This window comes from Chelon labrosus, assembly GCF_963514085.1.
Source record: "Chelon labrosus genome assembly, chromosome: 10".
NCBI lineage: Eukaryota > Metazoa > Chordata > Actinopteri > Mugiliformes > Mugilidae > Chelon > Chelon labrosus.
This window is the reverse complement of record NC_140360.1, coordinates 612,889-630,210: the sequence shown is the minus strand read 5'-3', so window position 1 is coordinate 630,210 and position 17,322 is coordinate 612,889. Positions and strand designations below refer to the sequence as shown.

General features: G+C 42.7%; 1 protein-coding gene across 4 annotated transcripts in view; it reads right to left on the bottom strand.

Annotated features, from left to right (window-relative positions):
• Positions 1-12,159, bottom strand: part of LOC311494649 (tyrosine-protein phosphatase non-receptor type 7-like) — a 17,929-nt gene extending 5,770 nt beyond the window's left edge. The window contains exons 1-6 of one of the 4 annotated variants that reach the window (XM_084553802.1): positions 11,997-12,159; positions 4,291-4,458; positions 3,978-4,158; positions 3,284-3,368; positions 3,117-3,196; positions 1-68 (exon numbers count right to left, since the gene is read on the bottom strand). The exon at positions 1-68 is cut by the window's left edge and continues 70 nt beyond it. In XM_084553802.1, coding sequence (XP_084409928.1) covers positions 1-68; positions 3,117-3,196; positions 3,284-3,368; positions 3,978-4,158; positions 4,291-4,397 — 521 coding nt within the window. In that variant the 5' untranslated portion in view covers positions 4,398-4,458; positions 11,997-12,159. Of the gene's footprint in view, positions 69-3,116; positions 3,197-3,283; positions 3,369-3,977; positions 4,159-4,290; positions 4,459-8,041; positions 8,250-10,190; positions 10,969-11,953; positions 11,973-11,996 lie in introns of those variants that run through there. The other 3 variants (XM_084553804.1, XM_084553801.1, XM_084553803.1) reach the window with 3 other exon arrangements.
• Between the last annotated feature and the right edge of the window lie 5,163 nt (positions 12,160-17,322).

Genomic DNA, 17,322 nt, shown 5'->3' with positions numbered 1-17,322 from the left:
AAGTCCCCTACGGTGTGCACCATCGGCCCCTGGGTGGCGATATAGGCCCTGGGAGCCCCTCTGTAGCCCTGCCAGATGATCAGTGGTTCAGTTTACTGTCTGAGAGTCAATCAGTCTCATCTCTGAGAGGTTAAAGGTCGCTGATGTCTGGCTAATAACAGTAATAATAATAATCAGGCTAATGCTAACATGTTGCTAACGTCAAAAAAAAGATGAAGAGGAGGAAAAACTGTTTTAAAAGAGAGTAACCAGAGGAACTTGTCTTCTCAGACTCAGCTGGTTTCATTTGTGATCAGCTGATCTTCCTTCTAGAAGTCAAACCCGCTCAGTCCTGTTTCTGATTCATAATGTTTTAGATCAGATGATTTTACGACCACAGCTCTGAAACCACCCGACATCCTCGACCCCGTGGGGGGACAGGAAGTGGACGAACCAGGCCGTCCAATCAGAGGGTCAGCTTCATGTTGCTAAAACATCAGATTAACAACGACACGCTCTGAGCTGAGGCTGCACAGCGTGAGGGATGCGTGGGCCGGGGGGGAGGGGAGGGGGAGGGGGGTCGGGACGTGTCACTTCCTCCCTCACTTCCTGTGGTTTTCCTGGTTGTCAGACTCCCACGCTGACAAACCGACGACTCACATCTGACTTTCTGTTTGTTTCAGCCAAACGAGAGGACGCCCACGCAGAGTGACAGCGCCGCCGCCGCCGCCGCCACCGCACACGCCATCAGCTCCTGCTTCACAGTCACTAAACACCTTCAATCAGCAGCTAAACAATAGAAGAGCTCAGATCACAGTAAAACAAGAGCCGCCACGCTGTGTGATCAGAACACATGATATATAAGAGAGGATGCGTCAAATGATTCCATCTGTTCATCACCACCACAAATAAAGACACTAAATAAATGTTATAATAGTTTTGGATTTTTCATTTTTCCAGTTCAGTTAGTTTTAATTAGTTTTTAATGTGGGTTTGCTAGTTTTTATTAGTTTTTATATTTCCAAAAATGCTAAGTTTTTATTAGTTTTAGTTTTTTTCATACTTTGGGTAATTTGTCAGGTGCAGGATTCAAAAAGGTCAGGGTGAGTTCATCAAAAGATACGTTTAAAAAATGAGGGTGAGTTAATAATGACTGACTTTTTATTTTTGGGTGAACTATTCCTTTAATCCTTCTCTTTCGGGGGGCGGTGGCAGCGGCGGACTCACAGAGGCTAGCTTGTTTTGGTACTCGACATTAGCCGCCTTGTGCGAGCTTCTTAAACGGACTTTGAGTTTCTCTCCTTGATAATCAAGCCACATACTTCACAGTCTGTTTCCACTACAAGACACTTGCTTTTATCTTTCTCGTCGTCGTATTCGAAAAAGTCCCATACAGGACTTTGCTGCTTTCTCCCAGCTTTTGCTGCAACCGCCAAGGTGCTGCCAGGTGACGTCACGGACTGTGAGGTGCCGTAAAGTGCTGCTGCTGCTGCCAGGTGACGTAAAACTGCCAGAGCGGAATAAATCGATCATATGAATCCAACCAGTTGAGGCTTATAATTAAATTGACAGAGACAAAAACGAAGGGAATTATAGCTATAATTTCAGTTTGTTTTAGTTCGTTTTCTAAACACGCAATACAGTTTCAGTTAGTTATGTTTTTTTTCTCGTTTTTATTTATTTCAGTTAACGAAATAGTTTTTTCAATTTTAGTTTTCGTTATTTTGTTCGTTTTCGTTAACGATAATAACCTTGAATCAGACTTCACTGTTTTACAGTTTCCTGGTTGTCACACATTTTGTCCAGAAGAAGAAAAGTTATTCAGATTATATTTAATGACACAACGATATTAACACCTGAACCTAAAATACCTGAAATAGAAAAATAAAGAGAAGACTTCCAGCTACAGTCACAGACGGTAGGATCTGCACGGGAATCCAGCAGAGTTTGACTCTATGCAGACGATACAGTTTTTTATTTCTCCTTCTGTAAAAATCCAGTTATTACTTTATCAACAACATTTGACCTTAGCGGCACAAAACCACTAATATGCAGTATAACTTCCTCAGTCAATGTTAACCGGGGCATTTTTCTGCCTGATATTATATTCCTCTAATTTAGATTTCATTGCATCGTCTCCAAATTAAATAAATAAATAAATAAATGTTTTGCAGCCATATTGGAATCGTCCCAAAGCCACGGAGCATTGAGCATGGAAGAATAACCACACTCTGTGATATTTGTATAAGCTGGACACGTGGACGCTTTCAACTTTTTACAGTGCACAAATACGGTAAAATATTTAAAATAATTAAGTAAAAACTGCAACACAGACCTCTGAGTTCAGCTGCTTATAGTTTATAGGAGGTTAATAGTCCTGAGCTGTGTTTGTACGATGCAGACCTTACAGGAGGTTTAGACCTTAGTGTTGGCGGCGTCCACATGTTTAACTGCTAATATCAGAATAATGCAAATATCACAGAATCATTTTTTCCATTCTCACCAACGAACGCTCAGATGAATTTATTAACGTCTGATCAGTGTTTTCCATTTCCATCCGTTTTAGATCATATCTCAGATTAGATTACTGTTGGAACAAGCTTGTTTACTGGATTAGACTGAATATACGGAAAAAGATCGACTTAATCTTAAAAGTCATCTGTGGTAAACTTCCTGTTTGTCTCAGTGAAATGTTCTCTAAAAGCTTAGATAACGTTTATCTGTGGACTTCACATCAGACGTTCACACATCAAGTTTGTTAATTATTTCGGTTATTATGTGACTATTTTATACAAATGTGTCTCAGGTTCATTAAAAATAAAGATAGCTGTGTGATAATGAAGCTTAAATACGCATGTGTCCACTTAGTATTTACAGACTGGTGATAACTTCACTAAGTCTTTACTTAGGACTTTTCAGTTTGGTTGATATTAACTAATGTAGGACTTTTATAGAAAGACGTCGTGTTTTAATATAAAGTGAAGGACACAACCTCAGGACTCATCAGAAACACATCCTCACTAGATTTTCATCTTCACGGAGACAAACAGAAATAATCGTCTCTACACTCAGACCTGACACACGACCACCTGACCCACCAGGATTCAGAAACCCGCAGATACTGGAGTTACACTGACCCTGATGTAGTTGGCGTTGATGTAGTGGTCCGGCCCAGGCTCTTCCTCCAGGTTCCTGAGGATCACCCGGGTCTCGGGGTCTAAACGGTAAAAACAAACCAGAGTGATGAACTGGACAACGACGAGAGGGTTGGCTCTGAGGAGAGAGGAACAGGGGAGGCACTGACTGGGCAGGATGGTCTTATATCTGTCCTTCACCGTGTGTCCCGGGACGTTGAGCTCTGCAGTGTTCACGAAGTTCGGAGGAATCTTCTGTTGAGAGGACAGGGACGGGGAGGACGTTAAAACAAACTCATTATTTATCTCTCTAGTGATTTTAGTTTGATTTTTTTTAATTAGTCAACAAAAAATAAACATATTTAACTGTTTTATACAAACTGGAAATAACATGTTCTCAGAATTAAACAAATAGTTTTTTCTTTGAACCAGAAACGTATTAGTGAGGATTTGGGGACACACTCAGTGAAGGCTTCACTTCACTATGTTCCTAAATACAGATCACATATATGTCAGGGTGAGGGCTGTCAATATGTTAAAACATTTAACTGATTTCCATAATTAACACTTGTTAACACAAATAAATCTAACTTTTTATATTTTTAGATGTGTATATTTTTCATGCTTGTGTTGTTTATAACAGGTTTCTGCTTCTTCTTCTTGTTTTTGGACTTTTGTTGCTACGGGCCGGATCACTGCCCTCTGCAGGATAAAACTATTTAGTTTCTTTCTTCTGATCACTTCCTGATTTCTTGGTAACAGAGCAGAGTAGTTTTAACAGCCTTCGTTAGGACAGGGTTCATGGTTTGACTGTGTCCATCCAGTGTTTTATTAACCATGTGACTCCATCCATTGATAAACTACCTGGTACTCTGCGTTCAGTGTGTTGGTGTCCACGGCTGCCTCCTGCAGAAGGGCGTGGGTCAGCGGGCGGGAGGAGGTGTGAAGCAGCTGAAGCCACACCTCCTTAGGGGTGGAGACAGAGCAGACAGGCTCCGCCCCCAGCGAGCTCACATCCAAAAGGAGAGACAAGTTAGAGCCCCGCCTATAAAACAAGAACACGGTCATGAAGCAGGAACTTTTGAAAGAAAATATTTGCAAATATATACATATTTTTATAAAAAGAACAGATATTATCCTGGACATGTCTGGGTGGATGTATGCTGTGTGTACCAACCTCTCCTGGAGGCGTACTGAGGCTTTTCGAGGGGGTGTGGTCATGGGTGGAGGCGTCAGTGGATCCTCGTCTGGAGGCGAGGTTGAGTGCACCGCCCACATACTCATGGTGGTGTGTGTGTGTTTGTGTTGGTCTTAGCTGGTCTTAGCTGCTCATCACTACACAACGCTGCAGGAGACAGAGTCAGAATATTTACAACAACATACAATCACAGAGCTGCTGTCGACACATGACACTGACGCTCGTAGATCTCGTCATGTTTAGGTTTCATTATGGGGCAGAGAGCAACCAATCACAGAGCAACAAACTATGTGTTGTATGCTTCTAGAGAGATCACTGTTAGCTGTTCATCCTACACAGTGATATCTGAACATCTCACTTCTCCAATCAGAGACATTTAGTCGTGAACTAATTCACCTCCACGTCTCTCAGATGACGTGTACGACTACTGTCCATCACCACATGAAGCCCCGCCCCCAAACAATTCAACTTCTTCTCTTGCCTAGCGCTCTGCAGTGGATCACAGTCCACCAGAGTCCTCTATCCTGGGCCTTCAGCTGTTTCCATGTCAAGCCACACTGCTTGAGCTCCCAGCGCCTGGTGTTCTTGGGCCTCTCTTTCTTTTGTCTTGAGAGCTTGTCACATGATGCCGATCCATCCCCACCTTCTTCTCTTGATCTCCTCCTCAACTGGTGGTAGACCAGCTTTCCACCAGAGATCTTTATTAGTTACAGTGTCTGGCCAGCTGTTGATGAACGTTTGTACCTTCATCGTTGTGGTCGTGGTTGTCCTCCAGGTCTCTGATCTGTACAGTAGTACCAGCTTGATCTTAGTGCTGAAGAGTCTGAGCTTGGTCCGCTGGCTGATTTCCTTAGAGCTCCAGATGTTCTTGAGTTGGATGAACGCGGCTTTTGATTCTGGCTCCGATGTCTGCATCCATGCCACCCTGACTGGCCATGACACTGCCTAAGTATAGAAAGGCTTTAACTTCCTCAAGTGTTGTTCCCTCCAGAGTCACTGGATCTCCGTATGCTGTGTTGACCTTGAGGACTTTTGTTTTCCCGTTATGGATGGTGAGGCTGTTTCTCCTCTGTGCTGTTGTGATCTTCATAACCCAATCGAAGGCTAAACAGTTCGACTTGTCCAGCAGATTTTCACCAGAGCAGAATGAATCCCAAACGGTGGGACTCCAAAACTGCAGTTTCCCCACGACAATTTTGTGGGTTGGTGAACTTGACGCTGATGTTCGGGTAACGTTGAGCTGCTGAAATCAACAAACTTCTGCACTAAAATAAAAGGAACTCCCCAACATCTACTGTCAAAACAAAACCTGTACATTAAACCACAGCTGTGTCCAAAATCTAAATTGTACCACAAAGTTCAACACTGACTCTCAGCAGGTTTCCTTCTGCAAACATAAGAACAGAGAGAAAGCATAAAAAATAAACTAATAACCTAAACTTGCAATGAGCTCCAGGCAGATCTAAGAGATCATTGTGTTTCTGGTGCAACATGATCTGCTGCCAAGGTCCATGGAGAAGGAAAAGAAATGGAAGAAAGGTGGAGACTCCAGCAGCACCTGAAGTATGTGCAACAAGTTTATTAGACTCAGGATCCCAGATGAAGAATGAAATAAGAATATAAAATTTGCAGAAAACCCTAGTTGTCATTTTATTGACTTTTTGAAGGATCTTCTCTGGAATCTATTAGTCAGAGCGTCAAACTCTACGACCTCTACTGACGATCTATCGAAGCCGGTTTCAGATTCTTTGTGCTAAAAGTAATCGGACACAGCGAAGGCGTAAATGCTCGTCAAAGCTCACACAAGTGTGAAAACAACACTAACTGAGAATTCATGTCATCGTAATACTGGTTGTTTGGGGGCGGGCAGGGTCTCTTTTTACACCGTGGCTTGCCACAAGCACCACTGCAGAAAATGGGGTTTTGAGGAGAGTTCAGCTACTTAATTATGCAAATCATCCAAAAATCTTTACACATCATTGAATAGTTTTTTCCACTGCAGCTTTTGATTAAATGAACAGAGCTAATGCTGCTGCTGCTGCTGCTGCTGCTGCCAGCGTTTGTGTTCTCTCTCTGTTGGTGTCTCTCAAGTCCACCTCAGATCCTGTCTCTCATGATTCTGATCGGGTCCAGTTTGGGTTGACGCTGACAGACTGAGACTGAAGACATTTGCTGATTAAAACAGTTTAGACCAAATCTGCAATACAAGTCGAGGTCACAGCAACACAGGAAGCCTGATCTGTTGTTGCAGAGAGCAATAAGAAAAGCATCAAGGCGTCCAATCTGCCCTGAATCTGACTCACGGGAGATAAACAGCCCAAAACTATTTTACAACATGTTGATGGTAAAAATCATGTCTTTGAGTTCACAAAGACAGTCCTTTGTCCTCAGGGTTACAACAATGAATGGAGTTATGGAGTGGTTAAATGATACTACAGCACTCTCCTGTTAAAGTCCAGTGTTTTGCAACCCATCCGTCGCCCCCACCTCCTCCCTACAACTGACTTTGTGGCTTGAAATTTAACCGACTTCCTCCTTTGCTCCCGCCATGAAATCTATGGCCTCGAGAAACACAACAGTGGACTGTAAAAAGCTGTGCGCCACAAGAAAAAAAAATAGATTAGTGGCAGAGGCAGATGGGAATGCTACAGGTCCTCCAGAGTTATTCTAGTTAATCCTGAGAGGAACATGAATGACTGAAGCAAATTTCATTAGAGCAAAGTGGTGGCAGACCAACCATCAGTGCCATCCACAGCACCACACTGCTAGCATGGATCAGTGACTGGAAACCTGATTTAATCCAGAAAGTAGACAAAGAAAACCCAAACAAATGGAAAACAAATACTGTGCATTTATTCATATCATGTCCTCCTTGTGTCCAGTATCTGCTGTGACCTCCTTGTAACTGAATGTTTCTGGTAACAGCTGATCAGTGGTCTACAGCAGCTTGGAGGAATTTTAGCCCATTCCTCAGAACAGAACCACTTCAGTTCTGAGATGTTGGTGGGTTTCCTCACATCAACTGCTTGCTTCAGGTCCTTCCACAACATTTCTATTGGATTAAGGTCAGGACTTTGACTTGGCCGTTCCTAAACATTCATCTTGTTCTTCTTTAACCGTTCTTTTGTAGAACCACTTGTGTTCTTGGGCTCGTTGTCTTGCTGCATGACCCAGTTTCTCTTCACATTCAGCTCATGGACAGATGTCCTGACATTTTCTTTTAGAGTTCACTGGTAGAATTCAGAATTCAGTGGTCCATCAATGAGGACAAGCCGTCCTGGTCCAGATGCAGCAGAACAGGCCCAAACCAGGACATTAGCACCCCCATGTTTGATGGAGGGATGAGGCTCTGATGCTGGAATGATGCAGTGTTGTTTCATCTCATTTAAACCAGGACATTCCTCCACATCTTTCTATGTAGATCATCAACTCAGTTTCCTCCTTTTGCCTCAATAAGAATCGTATCTAGGTTATTGTTCTGCCTTGATCACCCTCTCTGGTGTTATGTTGACCCATCCATCCACCCCGTGCTCCTCCTTACTTATAACTGCATCACATGAACGTGTAAAATTAAAAAGATTCTCATTCAAAAAAAAGTGCTGCAGCTCCATTTAGCTCCTTTTAGCCTCTTTTATCTCCTAGTTTTGGTTCAGTGGTCCATTTCCTGCCTGATGCCGTCAGTCCTGCTCAGTTCTCAGAGAGTAAATAAAAACATTTTGATTGCACTCACCATTCTGTTCTTTTATCTGGTTTCTCTTGTCTTGATTTTCAGGTTTGCGTCGACCTGGAAGCTCAGACCCCACACGTCACTTCTGAATCGGTTTGTTATTGTAATAACTTATCAGCGGTGCCGTCACACGCCACAGATCTGTCATGGGGAAGGCGACAGGCAGAACGAACGGACGCAGCCTGAAAACACTCGACCTGCCTGAACACTGCTGAAGTGACAACAAGTGAAGTGTGTGTGTGCTTCTCATTACGAGTGTGTTCCCACATCGGTTTAGATCTGAAACGTTTCAGTGTGTCTTCATCGGAAGACGGTTTCCTCATAGCAGGAAGTCAGTACACCCACACTTACCCAACACAGTCAGCTGACTCAAACATCAAGTCCACACTGACTTATCACTACTCTTGATTTGAATTTAATGAAGTGGACTCAACACGGACGGTTCATGTTCCTGTCTGTTCTTGTTTTCATGTGAGAACTGAGCTCTGCTCCAACTCAGAGACATTTAGACAAGAATAGCAACACAACTGTCCAGGGATGAACTCTCTCCAACTAACCCTGAGTGGCAACAGTGAAATTTAACAGTAGATATTATCTTCATGAGACATTCATTTATGCATCCGTACTGTTGTAGTTTAACATGTTAGCATCATTCAGGTTGGCCTGGAAGCTTTGTGGAGGAAAGTTGTTCCAGAGTCTCCGATTCTGCTCCTGCAAAGATCTGCAGAATCACCATCACATCACCATTGGTGTCACGATTAGCATCATCGTTAGCATCCGCTCTGGTCTCTGTTGAGTTCTTCTGAGAGCTAATTCCTCCATTCATGATGATTTTTTTTTATAGAACTCACTTGTTTAAGTGACATCAAGGATTAAAGTTCTGCAGAGTTAAGGGGCGTGGCTGCATTGAGTGACAGGTGGGTGTCCTCACAGGTCACTAGCTGTCTTTAGCCTCAGCTCCAGAGGCTTAGATGGAGTCAGACAAAGATGGAGACAAAGCTGAGCTTCAGGAAGGGATTCATCCGTCTTTATGTATGGTTAGCATGCAAGCCAGTTAGCATTTAGCACATAGTGTAGCTCAGGCTAATGGGATTGTCAGATGTTCAAATCCATCCTGAGGGATGTGTAATCCAGTCTGTTGCGTTAGCATCATGCTAATTTTGCTCTCTGACGTACAGATTTGGGGAAACAAGGAGAAAGAAATAATCATGAATTCTTTATTATTTTTCTGTTTTAATGATTTCCTGTTACTGTGTCTTCTTCTTCTGCAGACGTAGTCCCACCTGTCGTTCATCAAGTCTGAGCTCCGTGTGATTCACAGCGAACACTGAGACGTTGGATCGATCCCTCCATCAGAGGTCTGGGGCCTTTTTTTTGCAAAATTCAAACTGCGACGTGAGATCACCTTCTCTTGTGTTTGACACTCATCAGAGGAAACGCGGTGGTTGCGACCCACGCTAGGGCCACAGAATTAGCACATTAGCATCATTTGTGAAACAGGATATTGGCACAGCTTTTGATCTGCATGTTGGTGGTTCTTTCTAACCAACCGTGTGAGGCAGCAGAACTTCTTACGTTCTCCTCACCGAGGAGAGGGAAGGCCGCTAAACTCAGTGTCTGCAGCTTATTTTACTGTATCTGGACCCAACTTCATCCACGACACGTTATACAGGTTTATACAAGTCAACAGCAGCGAGGATTTGTTATTTTTCACAAGTTATAATACTAAACCACGCAGAGCTCCGTGTAAGCGTCAGACTAAAAGTGAATTTGAGATTTGACCGACTCTACATTTTCTGTTAGAGGTCAAAGGGCAGCTCACTGACATCCAGCTCCAGTCGAACCACAGAAAGACAAACGAACGTCCACACTCACACCTCCGGTCAGTTCACCAGAGATCATGCAGACTCTGCAGAGGAAGCCGTCGGCGCTAACCACCACACATGATGAAACCTCTCTTATTGCAACAGATGTCTGAGAAGGTTCTCGCGTCCAGACGCCTGTAGGGGGCTGCAGCCTCTAAATCAAATAATCATTTTAATCATTAATAACTTAATCTCTGCGAGCTGTGACACTTATAATGAAGGAGAAAGGTTTTCAGGAGATCAGATTAAAAGTACGTGTTCGTACTAAACATCTGGATCAGGCTTACCGGTTGTTTCTCAGTGAAGCTCCTGCTGCTTCCTCCTCCAGAACATGACTGAACAACTACCAGCAGCAAACTACCAGGAGGGGAGTTTGTTCCCGTCTCTTTCTAACCCTTCCTCGAGTTAAACCGATGACTTACTGACAAACCCGGGGCAAGAAGAAACAAGTGAACAAGAGAGAGAAAGAGAGAAAGTGATAGTGAAGCAGAGAAAGGCAGGAGGAGGAGGAGGAGGAGGAGGAGAAGGAGAAGCAGCAGGAACAGACATGTCCTGTTTTTCTGGCCGTTAGTGGCTCGATTCAAGGTGTTCAGGTAGAGAGGCAGAAACCGAGAGAAACCTGGGGGAAGAGAGAGAATGAGTCAGAGAGATAGAGAGATAGATAGAGAGGAAGAGAGATGCTCCAGGCGTTGATTATTAACACACCAACAGCAGCTGCTCATGAATCATTCATGGCGCTGCTACCAACAACACACAGTCATTCACAGCGATGTGACAGCACAAACTTTCCGCTATTTATTACCACGGCGCTCACATCAAAAATAATAAATGAATCAAAAATATGAAGCTTTTTATACGAGCAGTGAATCAGACTCACACCTCCACACAGCTCTTCAGCCGTCCGTCAGTAACGCTGCTTAAACCGAGCGACGACGACAAAGAGGCCTTTACAGGTACGCAGGGCGACCTCTCGCTAACAGCACTAGCTTAGCACCGTCATCAACAAGGTTAGCCGTAGAGATAAAACACAAACACCATACTGTAGATACACTCAGATACACAGGTCAAAGTTCATCGAAAAAAAAAAAAAGCAGAAACTAAGACAACTGGACTGAAGACGTTTCATCAGAGTCTTCACTTCTGAATTCCTTTCGTCAGTATATTCCGTTTCTAATGCACAGTAAAATGGCTTTTAATGGAAGATCAAAAGCTTCTAAATTAATAAACCTGCAGAGAATCAGTCATCCAGGTCCAACAAAGACGTTTCTAGGAGACGTTTCATCCAAGACCTCTAAATGTCTGGTTGGGGGGGTCGGGGAGTAACGTCTGTGGATGTTGTCACGACCAGAGTCTGTAGATGACCGGGACTTGGAGGAATCTGTTGTGATCCATTCTCCAATGAATCGTACTCTACCCAACCATTAACGTCCAGAGAGACGTCCGTCCTCTTTCAAACCGTTCGGTCTAAAATGTGGAAGACCTCAGGTGGAGGTGAAGTCACGTGTTTTTGTTTCTCCAACATTCAAGTTTGTTCATTCTCACTGAACTCAACTCAATAAACTACATATGTCAGGTTCCACGTCGGGCTTTTGTCAAAAATAAACACCACGATCAAAACATTTGAATATTTGAGCTCTGTGTAAAAACAGAAAAAATGAGAATTATTCTTGAAATGTTCCTGTTCTATAATATTAACTCATCACCCGTCAGTCGTGCTCTGTTGTCATTCATAATATAATTCATGTAGTAAATGTAGTAATTAGTACTCTATAGTAGCTGTAATTGAGGTTTTCATTCTGCAGCATGGAGACAATGTTTCCGTGCAACTAATATCTGAATCACTTTGGTAGAAAAACAGTCTGGTAGAAAAACATTTGTGAAAATCAATGAGTGATTTGTTGATAAATGACTCAACAGAGTTAAAAATGACAACTATTAGGACTCCAGACTTTTTAAAAACTTTTTACAGTGTAACCTGCTTCAGTATTTTTACAAACATTTCACAGTGATCTAGAATCAGCTGGTCTAACGTGTCTTTGCATTCACCCACCTGTTCATCTAAAGACAAGTCGAAAAGTTTTCATCTTCCTCACCTCGTTCCTTCTCTCCCGTCTCCTCTTCCTCTCTTCTCTCTTCTTCTTTATAGTCCTCGTCTCTTCTTCCTCTTCTCTCAAGCGTCTCTGTTGCTTTCTGTTGTTCTGTCTTTACTTCTACCTTCTCCGCCACTTCCTTTTCTGCACCCACCCACTCGCTCATTACCACACAAACACACACACACACACAAACACACTTTTTTTTCGCAGAGACACACACTTTCTATTCCCCTCATCCAAGGTTATGGGTCCCCTTCAGACCGGACGCCACAGGCTTTAACGCCGTCTATCTGTGGATTTATCTGTGTGTTGTTGTGACTCAAGCCAGCGACGGCGTTTCACAGTGGGGCTGCATCCACTGAGTCTCCACATCTCTTTTCTCTCCAGCTGTTAGATGAACAGCAGCAGGATAAAACCCCACTGAGACGCAGGCAGGAAGGTTAACCTGCTAGCTTTATTAGCTATCAGTCACCATAAAAAATAACAGCACGCTTACCTAGCTGTAACAGGAGCAGCCAGCCGTATGGGGGGATACTGCAGAAAATGTCCGTTTACAGCCAGAACACACAAAGACAACATGGACAACTAATCAAAGCATCAACTATGACAACATGGAGGACCTATGATGGACCAATGGTGGACCTTGGACAGGTGATTTGATTCCAGTCACAGCTTTAAACCACTCCACATCTGGGCCATCTTATCAGAATAATGTGCTGCCTCCATAAGAACGCCGCCCTCTTGTGTTATTCACAACATTGTAAGTGAATTTTTTAGGAGTTCATGAGTTGTGACGAGTTTTCAGAAAGGTTGGAGGTGGATGGACGGTTCATATACTGGAATAGTGTGCTAACTAAGAAACCTTAGTCCACACACAGGAAGAGACGATCAGCGACCTTGTGTCGACCATGGTGACATCCAGAGAACTGTGATGATGACAGATATCTAGCTAGCTAGCTAGTTACTGTAAAAAGTAAATGTTATGTAGTACTCTAGAGTGCAGAAACACATTCAAGTAAAGTTGATACAACTAAGCATCAGTGGGACCAAACCAGCTCTAACTAGCTAGCTAGCAAGCAAGCAATACACTGTACTTTGCTTTAATGTGGTTAGCTTGCTTCTTTCACAGATGCAGAGGCTAGCTAGCTTGTTACTGTACAAACTCCAAGAATTTTGTCCACACGTCTTCTTCTGTTGTAACCACAAGTTCACGTCTTCCATCTGAAGGCAGCATCAGTCCCAGTGTCTCTAACTGATAAGAAAAACAAAACATGTAATGATGAGGATTAGCATTAGCCAAGGAGTTAGTGGGAAATAACTTCAAATATATAGCTAACAAGCTAAGTTATGTTGATAGCAATATATTGTGCTCAACTTTAATTTGGCTAGCTTCCTACTTTCATGAATGCAGCTAGCTAGCCAGTTACCGTATAATGTAAATGTTACCGTGTAGGTATGTCACAGACGCTAGCTAACACGGTGTGGAACAGGCTAATTTATTTGTTAGCGTCCATACAATTACATCTCATGAACTTGTAAACATGTTAATGAATTAACTTAATGACCACGTATGAACACGTCTTAGTTCCGGACCATCCTTCAAGTCAGAGAATATCATTGATGAACTTCAGCAACTTAAAAAAAAATTAATAACCGATTATTTAAACTGTCTGGTCAAAAGTGAGCTTGAACATATTTACATGTTTCCTGTAAAATCAGGAAGCTAAGATGGACATGCCCCTCCCCCAAAAAAGCTCTGCCAGCATTGGTCAGCTCCAGTGGCCTGAGCAGGCTCCGCCCACACACACTCTAGCCAAGAAAGCAGACAGTTAAAAAGAGACGCAGGGGGAGGGGCTTGAAAAAGTGTTTCATCTGATGCAAAATTAGTACAAGCCCCTTAGTGCAGGATGAGTCATCAACATTTTAAAATTTGTTTTCTTGGTAATAAACCTATAAAAGGACACCGTTAGTTTTTTTTTTTTTATCAGTGTAGCCTAAACATAAAAACTCTTAAACGTCAAATTTGACTTCACGAGGACAAAGTAATAAACGTATCTCATCTAAATGTTTATCTGCCGGGACCAACTTTCATAATAATAATAATTCATGAGCGCTCCAGGTCTGAATAAAGGCTGCATTAATCTGCTAGGCGGCGATTAAGACGAGAAATATTAAATAAACAAAATCAGATCCGTTTAACAGAAATGAAAAACAAAACTCTGGGGAGACGCTGGTTTGCAGGTTCCACTTCGGCGCCTTTAACTATTTCAACCCTGTCGTGTTGACGTCCAACAGCAAACAGAGGTCAGAGGTCAACTTTATTTATGAAATGTCCTTTTTACCTTGGAGGCCTCTGTCTGTGAAGACTGAGACAATGTGTGTTGTTTAATAAAGGAAAGCAGAGCTGCAAGTGTTCGCCTCCATCTCTACGTCTAGCTGATGGAGCCTTTACTGACTCTAATACTTTCTATTTCATATTATTGCTCTACGCTCCCCATCTGCTCTTCACCACCGCTGATTCTCTCTCTAGTATTCTGTGTGTGGTCCAACTCTAAAAACCAAATTTCCCTCCTGAACAATAAAAAGCAGAATGACTGAGTGAATTAGACCGGGGAGTCTGGGTGAAACCACAGCGCTGCCTCTGAAGAGGTTTCATTAGTTTCTATGACGATCCAGCGCCGCGCTGGAGAACAAATCACCGGTGAAATATTTTTAATTGAGCCGCTAACGACGCAGGGAGCGCTGCTACTGTTCACTTATTTCCTGCACAGATAAAAACTGACGACAAACAACTTGTGTTTTAAGGTTGCTGCAGCAGAGTTACAAACACACAAAGATCAGAAACTCTGGTTCATAGGTAACACTCTACACCTGAGAGGAAATAACTCTTTATACCAGGTGGAAGTAGTCTGTGTTCATCATTAAACAGGAAACAGGGAGAGCTGCTGTTAGCTAGGAAGCTAAGAAGAGCTACCAGTAGCTAGGAGGATAGAAAGCTAGGAAGAGTTACAATTAGCTAGGAAGCTAAGAAGAGCCATTATTAGCTTTAGCTGGGAAGTTAGGAAGAGCTACTATTAGCTGAGAAGCTAGGAAGAGCTACTATTAGCTTTAGTTGGGAAGCTATTAAGAGCTACTGTTAGCTAGGAAGACGTCACGCTGGTATCGTTCAAAAATGTATTTAGTGCTAATCTTCCTGGAACAAAGGTTCCTGCTGAGAGCTTCGATGGAGGAAAAGCTTCTTGTAGTTCTGTTTCTAAAATCATTTTTTTGCTCAAACTGAATGAAGTTTTTTATTATTATTATTTGTTTTGTTTAGCCTCAACACAGCTGTTAGCCCAAGTCCTCAACCTTTAATCCACTGAAGGAGTCAGATGTTAAACTTTATCTAAACTTTGATGAATGTTCTCAATAATAAGAAAAATGGTTTAAACTACGTTTTTTTGTTGTTGTTGTTTGTTTGTTTTTTTATCATTCAACTGTGACCTTCAGTAAAAGCTTTTCAAACCACAGCAACACATTTACAGGTGGAGGTTTGTCTCCCTCTGGTGAAGACATGATGAACTGCAGAATCAGAATACTTTATTGATCCTTCAAGGAAATTGTTTTGTTGCTGTTGCTCCCATAAAGAGACTCCGCAAGAGTCCGCAAGATGACAGAGTCAAAAACAAAATAATAAAAAGTACAAATATAAAAAATAAGATGCATGAAAAAACAAATATTGCTCAATTATTTACAATATATAGAGGTGGAGGTTACAAATAAAGAGTGAAGTGTTGAGAGACCAAAAACTCAGTGGGAGGATTTATAAAGTCTGATGGCCACAGGCAGGACTGAGCTCCTATAGGATGAGTATGTTACTGAAGGTTCTCCTCAGACCAGGATGGTCTCCACTCTTACCAACATCCTCCTCTCTGACACTGTGCTCAAAGAGTCCAGCTCCACCTCTACAACATTTCTGGCCTTCAGGATCAGTTTGTTGAGTCTATTTGGGGACAGCATGCAACATGTCCCCAAAAAGACGTTGGTTTAATTAAGCTGATCCAAACACAGAAGCATGGATGATCACTGCCCTCCAGTGGTCACTGTCAGTAACTACAACTGTCCACAACTTATTACACTGAGACTGTATGATGTGTTCGCTGCCCTCTGGTGGTCAACAAGAAGAACTGCAGCTACACGCGCTGTTTAAAAAAAAAAAAAAAAGCAGACAAGCAGACATTAATAATAATAATAATAATACATTTTATTTCTAGGCGCCTTTCAGAACACCCAAGGTCACCGTACAGGTAAAACAGAGTTTAAAATACATTACAGAAATCAAAAGCATTTAACAAACTATAATACACTAAAAGATACAACAAAGAGATAAAAGATTTGGTTTAAAAATTAAAAATCTGGAGAGAGTGACAGTCAAGGAGGGTATGATTGGAGAAAAAGGTGGGTTTTGAGATGAGATTTGAAAATTGCCAAAGTGTCGATGTTGCGGATGATGGGTGGAAGGGAATTCCAGAGGCGGGGGGCGGAACGGCTGAAGGCTCTGGACCCCATGGTGGTCATGCGGGCAGGAGGGATGGTGAGGCTGATGGATGAAGATGATCTAAGAGTCCGGCTGGGTGTGTTGACGTGGAGAAGTTCTGTCAGATAAGGAGGGGCGAGGTTGTGGAGGGCTTTGAATGTTAAGAGCAGAATTTTATAGGTGATGCGGTGGGTGATGGGAAGCCAGTGAAGCTGCTGGAGAATAGGGGTGATGTGATGAGAAGAAGGGGTCCTGGTGATAATCCGGGCAGCAGCATTTTGCACAAGCTGTAGTTTACGGAGGGACTTGAGGGGGAGACCAGTGAGAAGTGAGTTGCAGTAATCCAGGCGGGAGGTGACGAGGGAATGGACCAGGATGGCGGTGTTGTCGGCGGTGAGGGACTGGCGGAGACGGTTGATGTTGCGGAGATGGAAATATGCAGACCGGGTAATGTTATTAATGTGAGAGTGGAAAGACAGAGTGCCGTCCAGGACGACACCCAAACTCTTGACTTGAGGGGAGGGGGAGACAGAGGAGTTGTCAATGGTGATGGTGAAACTGTTAGCTTTGGAGAGGGTGGATTTAGAACCAATGAGAAGAACCTCAGTTTTGTCACTGTTACAAATGAAAACCTTAAAAAGTAGATACACTGTAGAAATACACTGAAAACATGTTACAGCCATGGTAAAAAAAACAAACAAACAAAAAAAAAAAAACATAATTGCCAGAAAATACACTGTGAATAATGACTGCCAGGAGATGCAGCTGTAAAATATTTGAGAACCTGCACTGTAAAACAAATGACAAGCA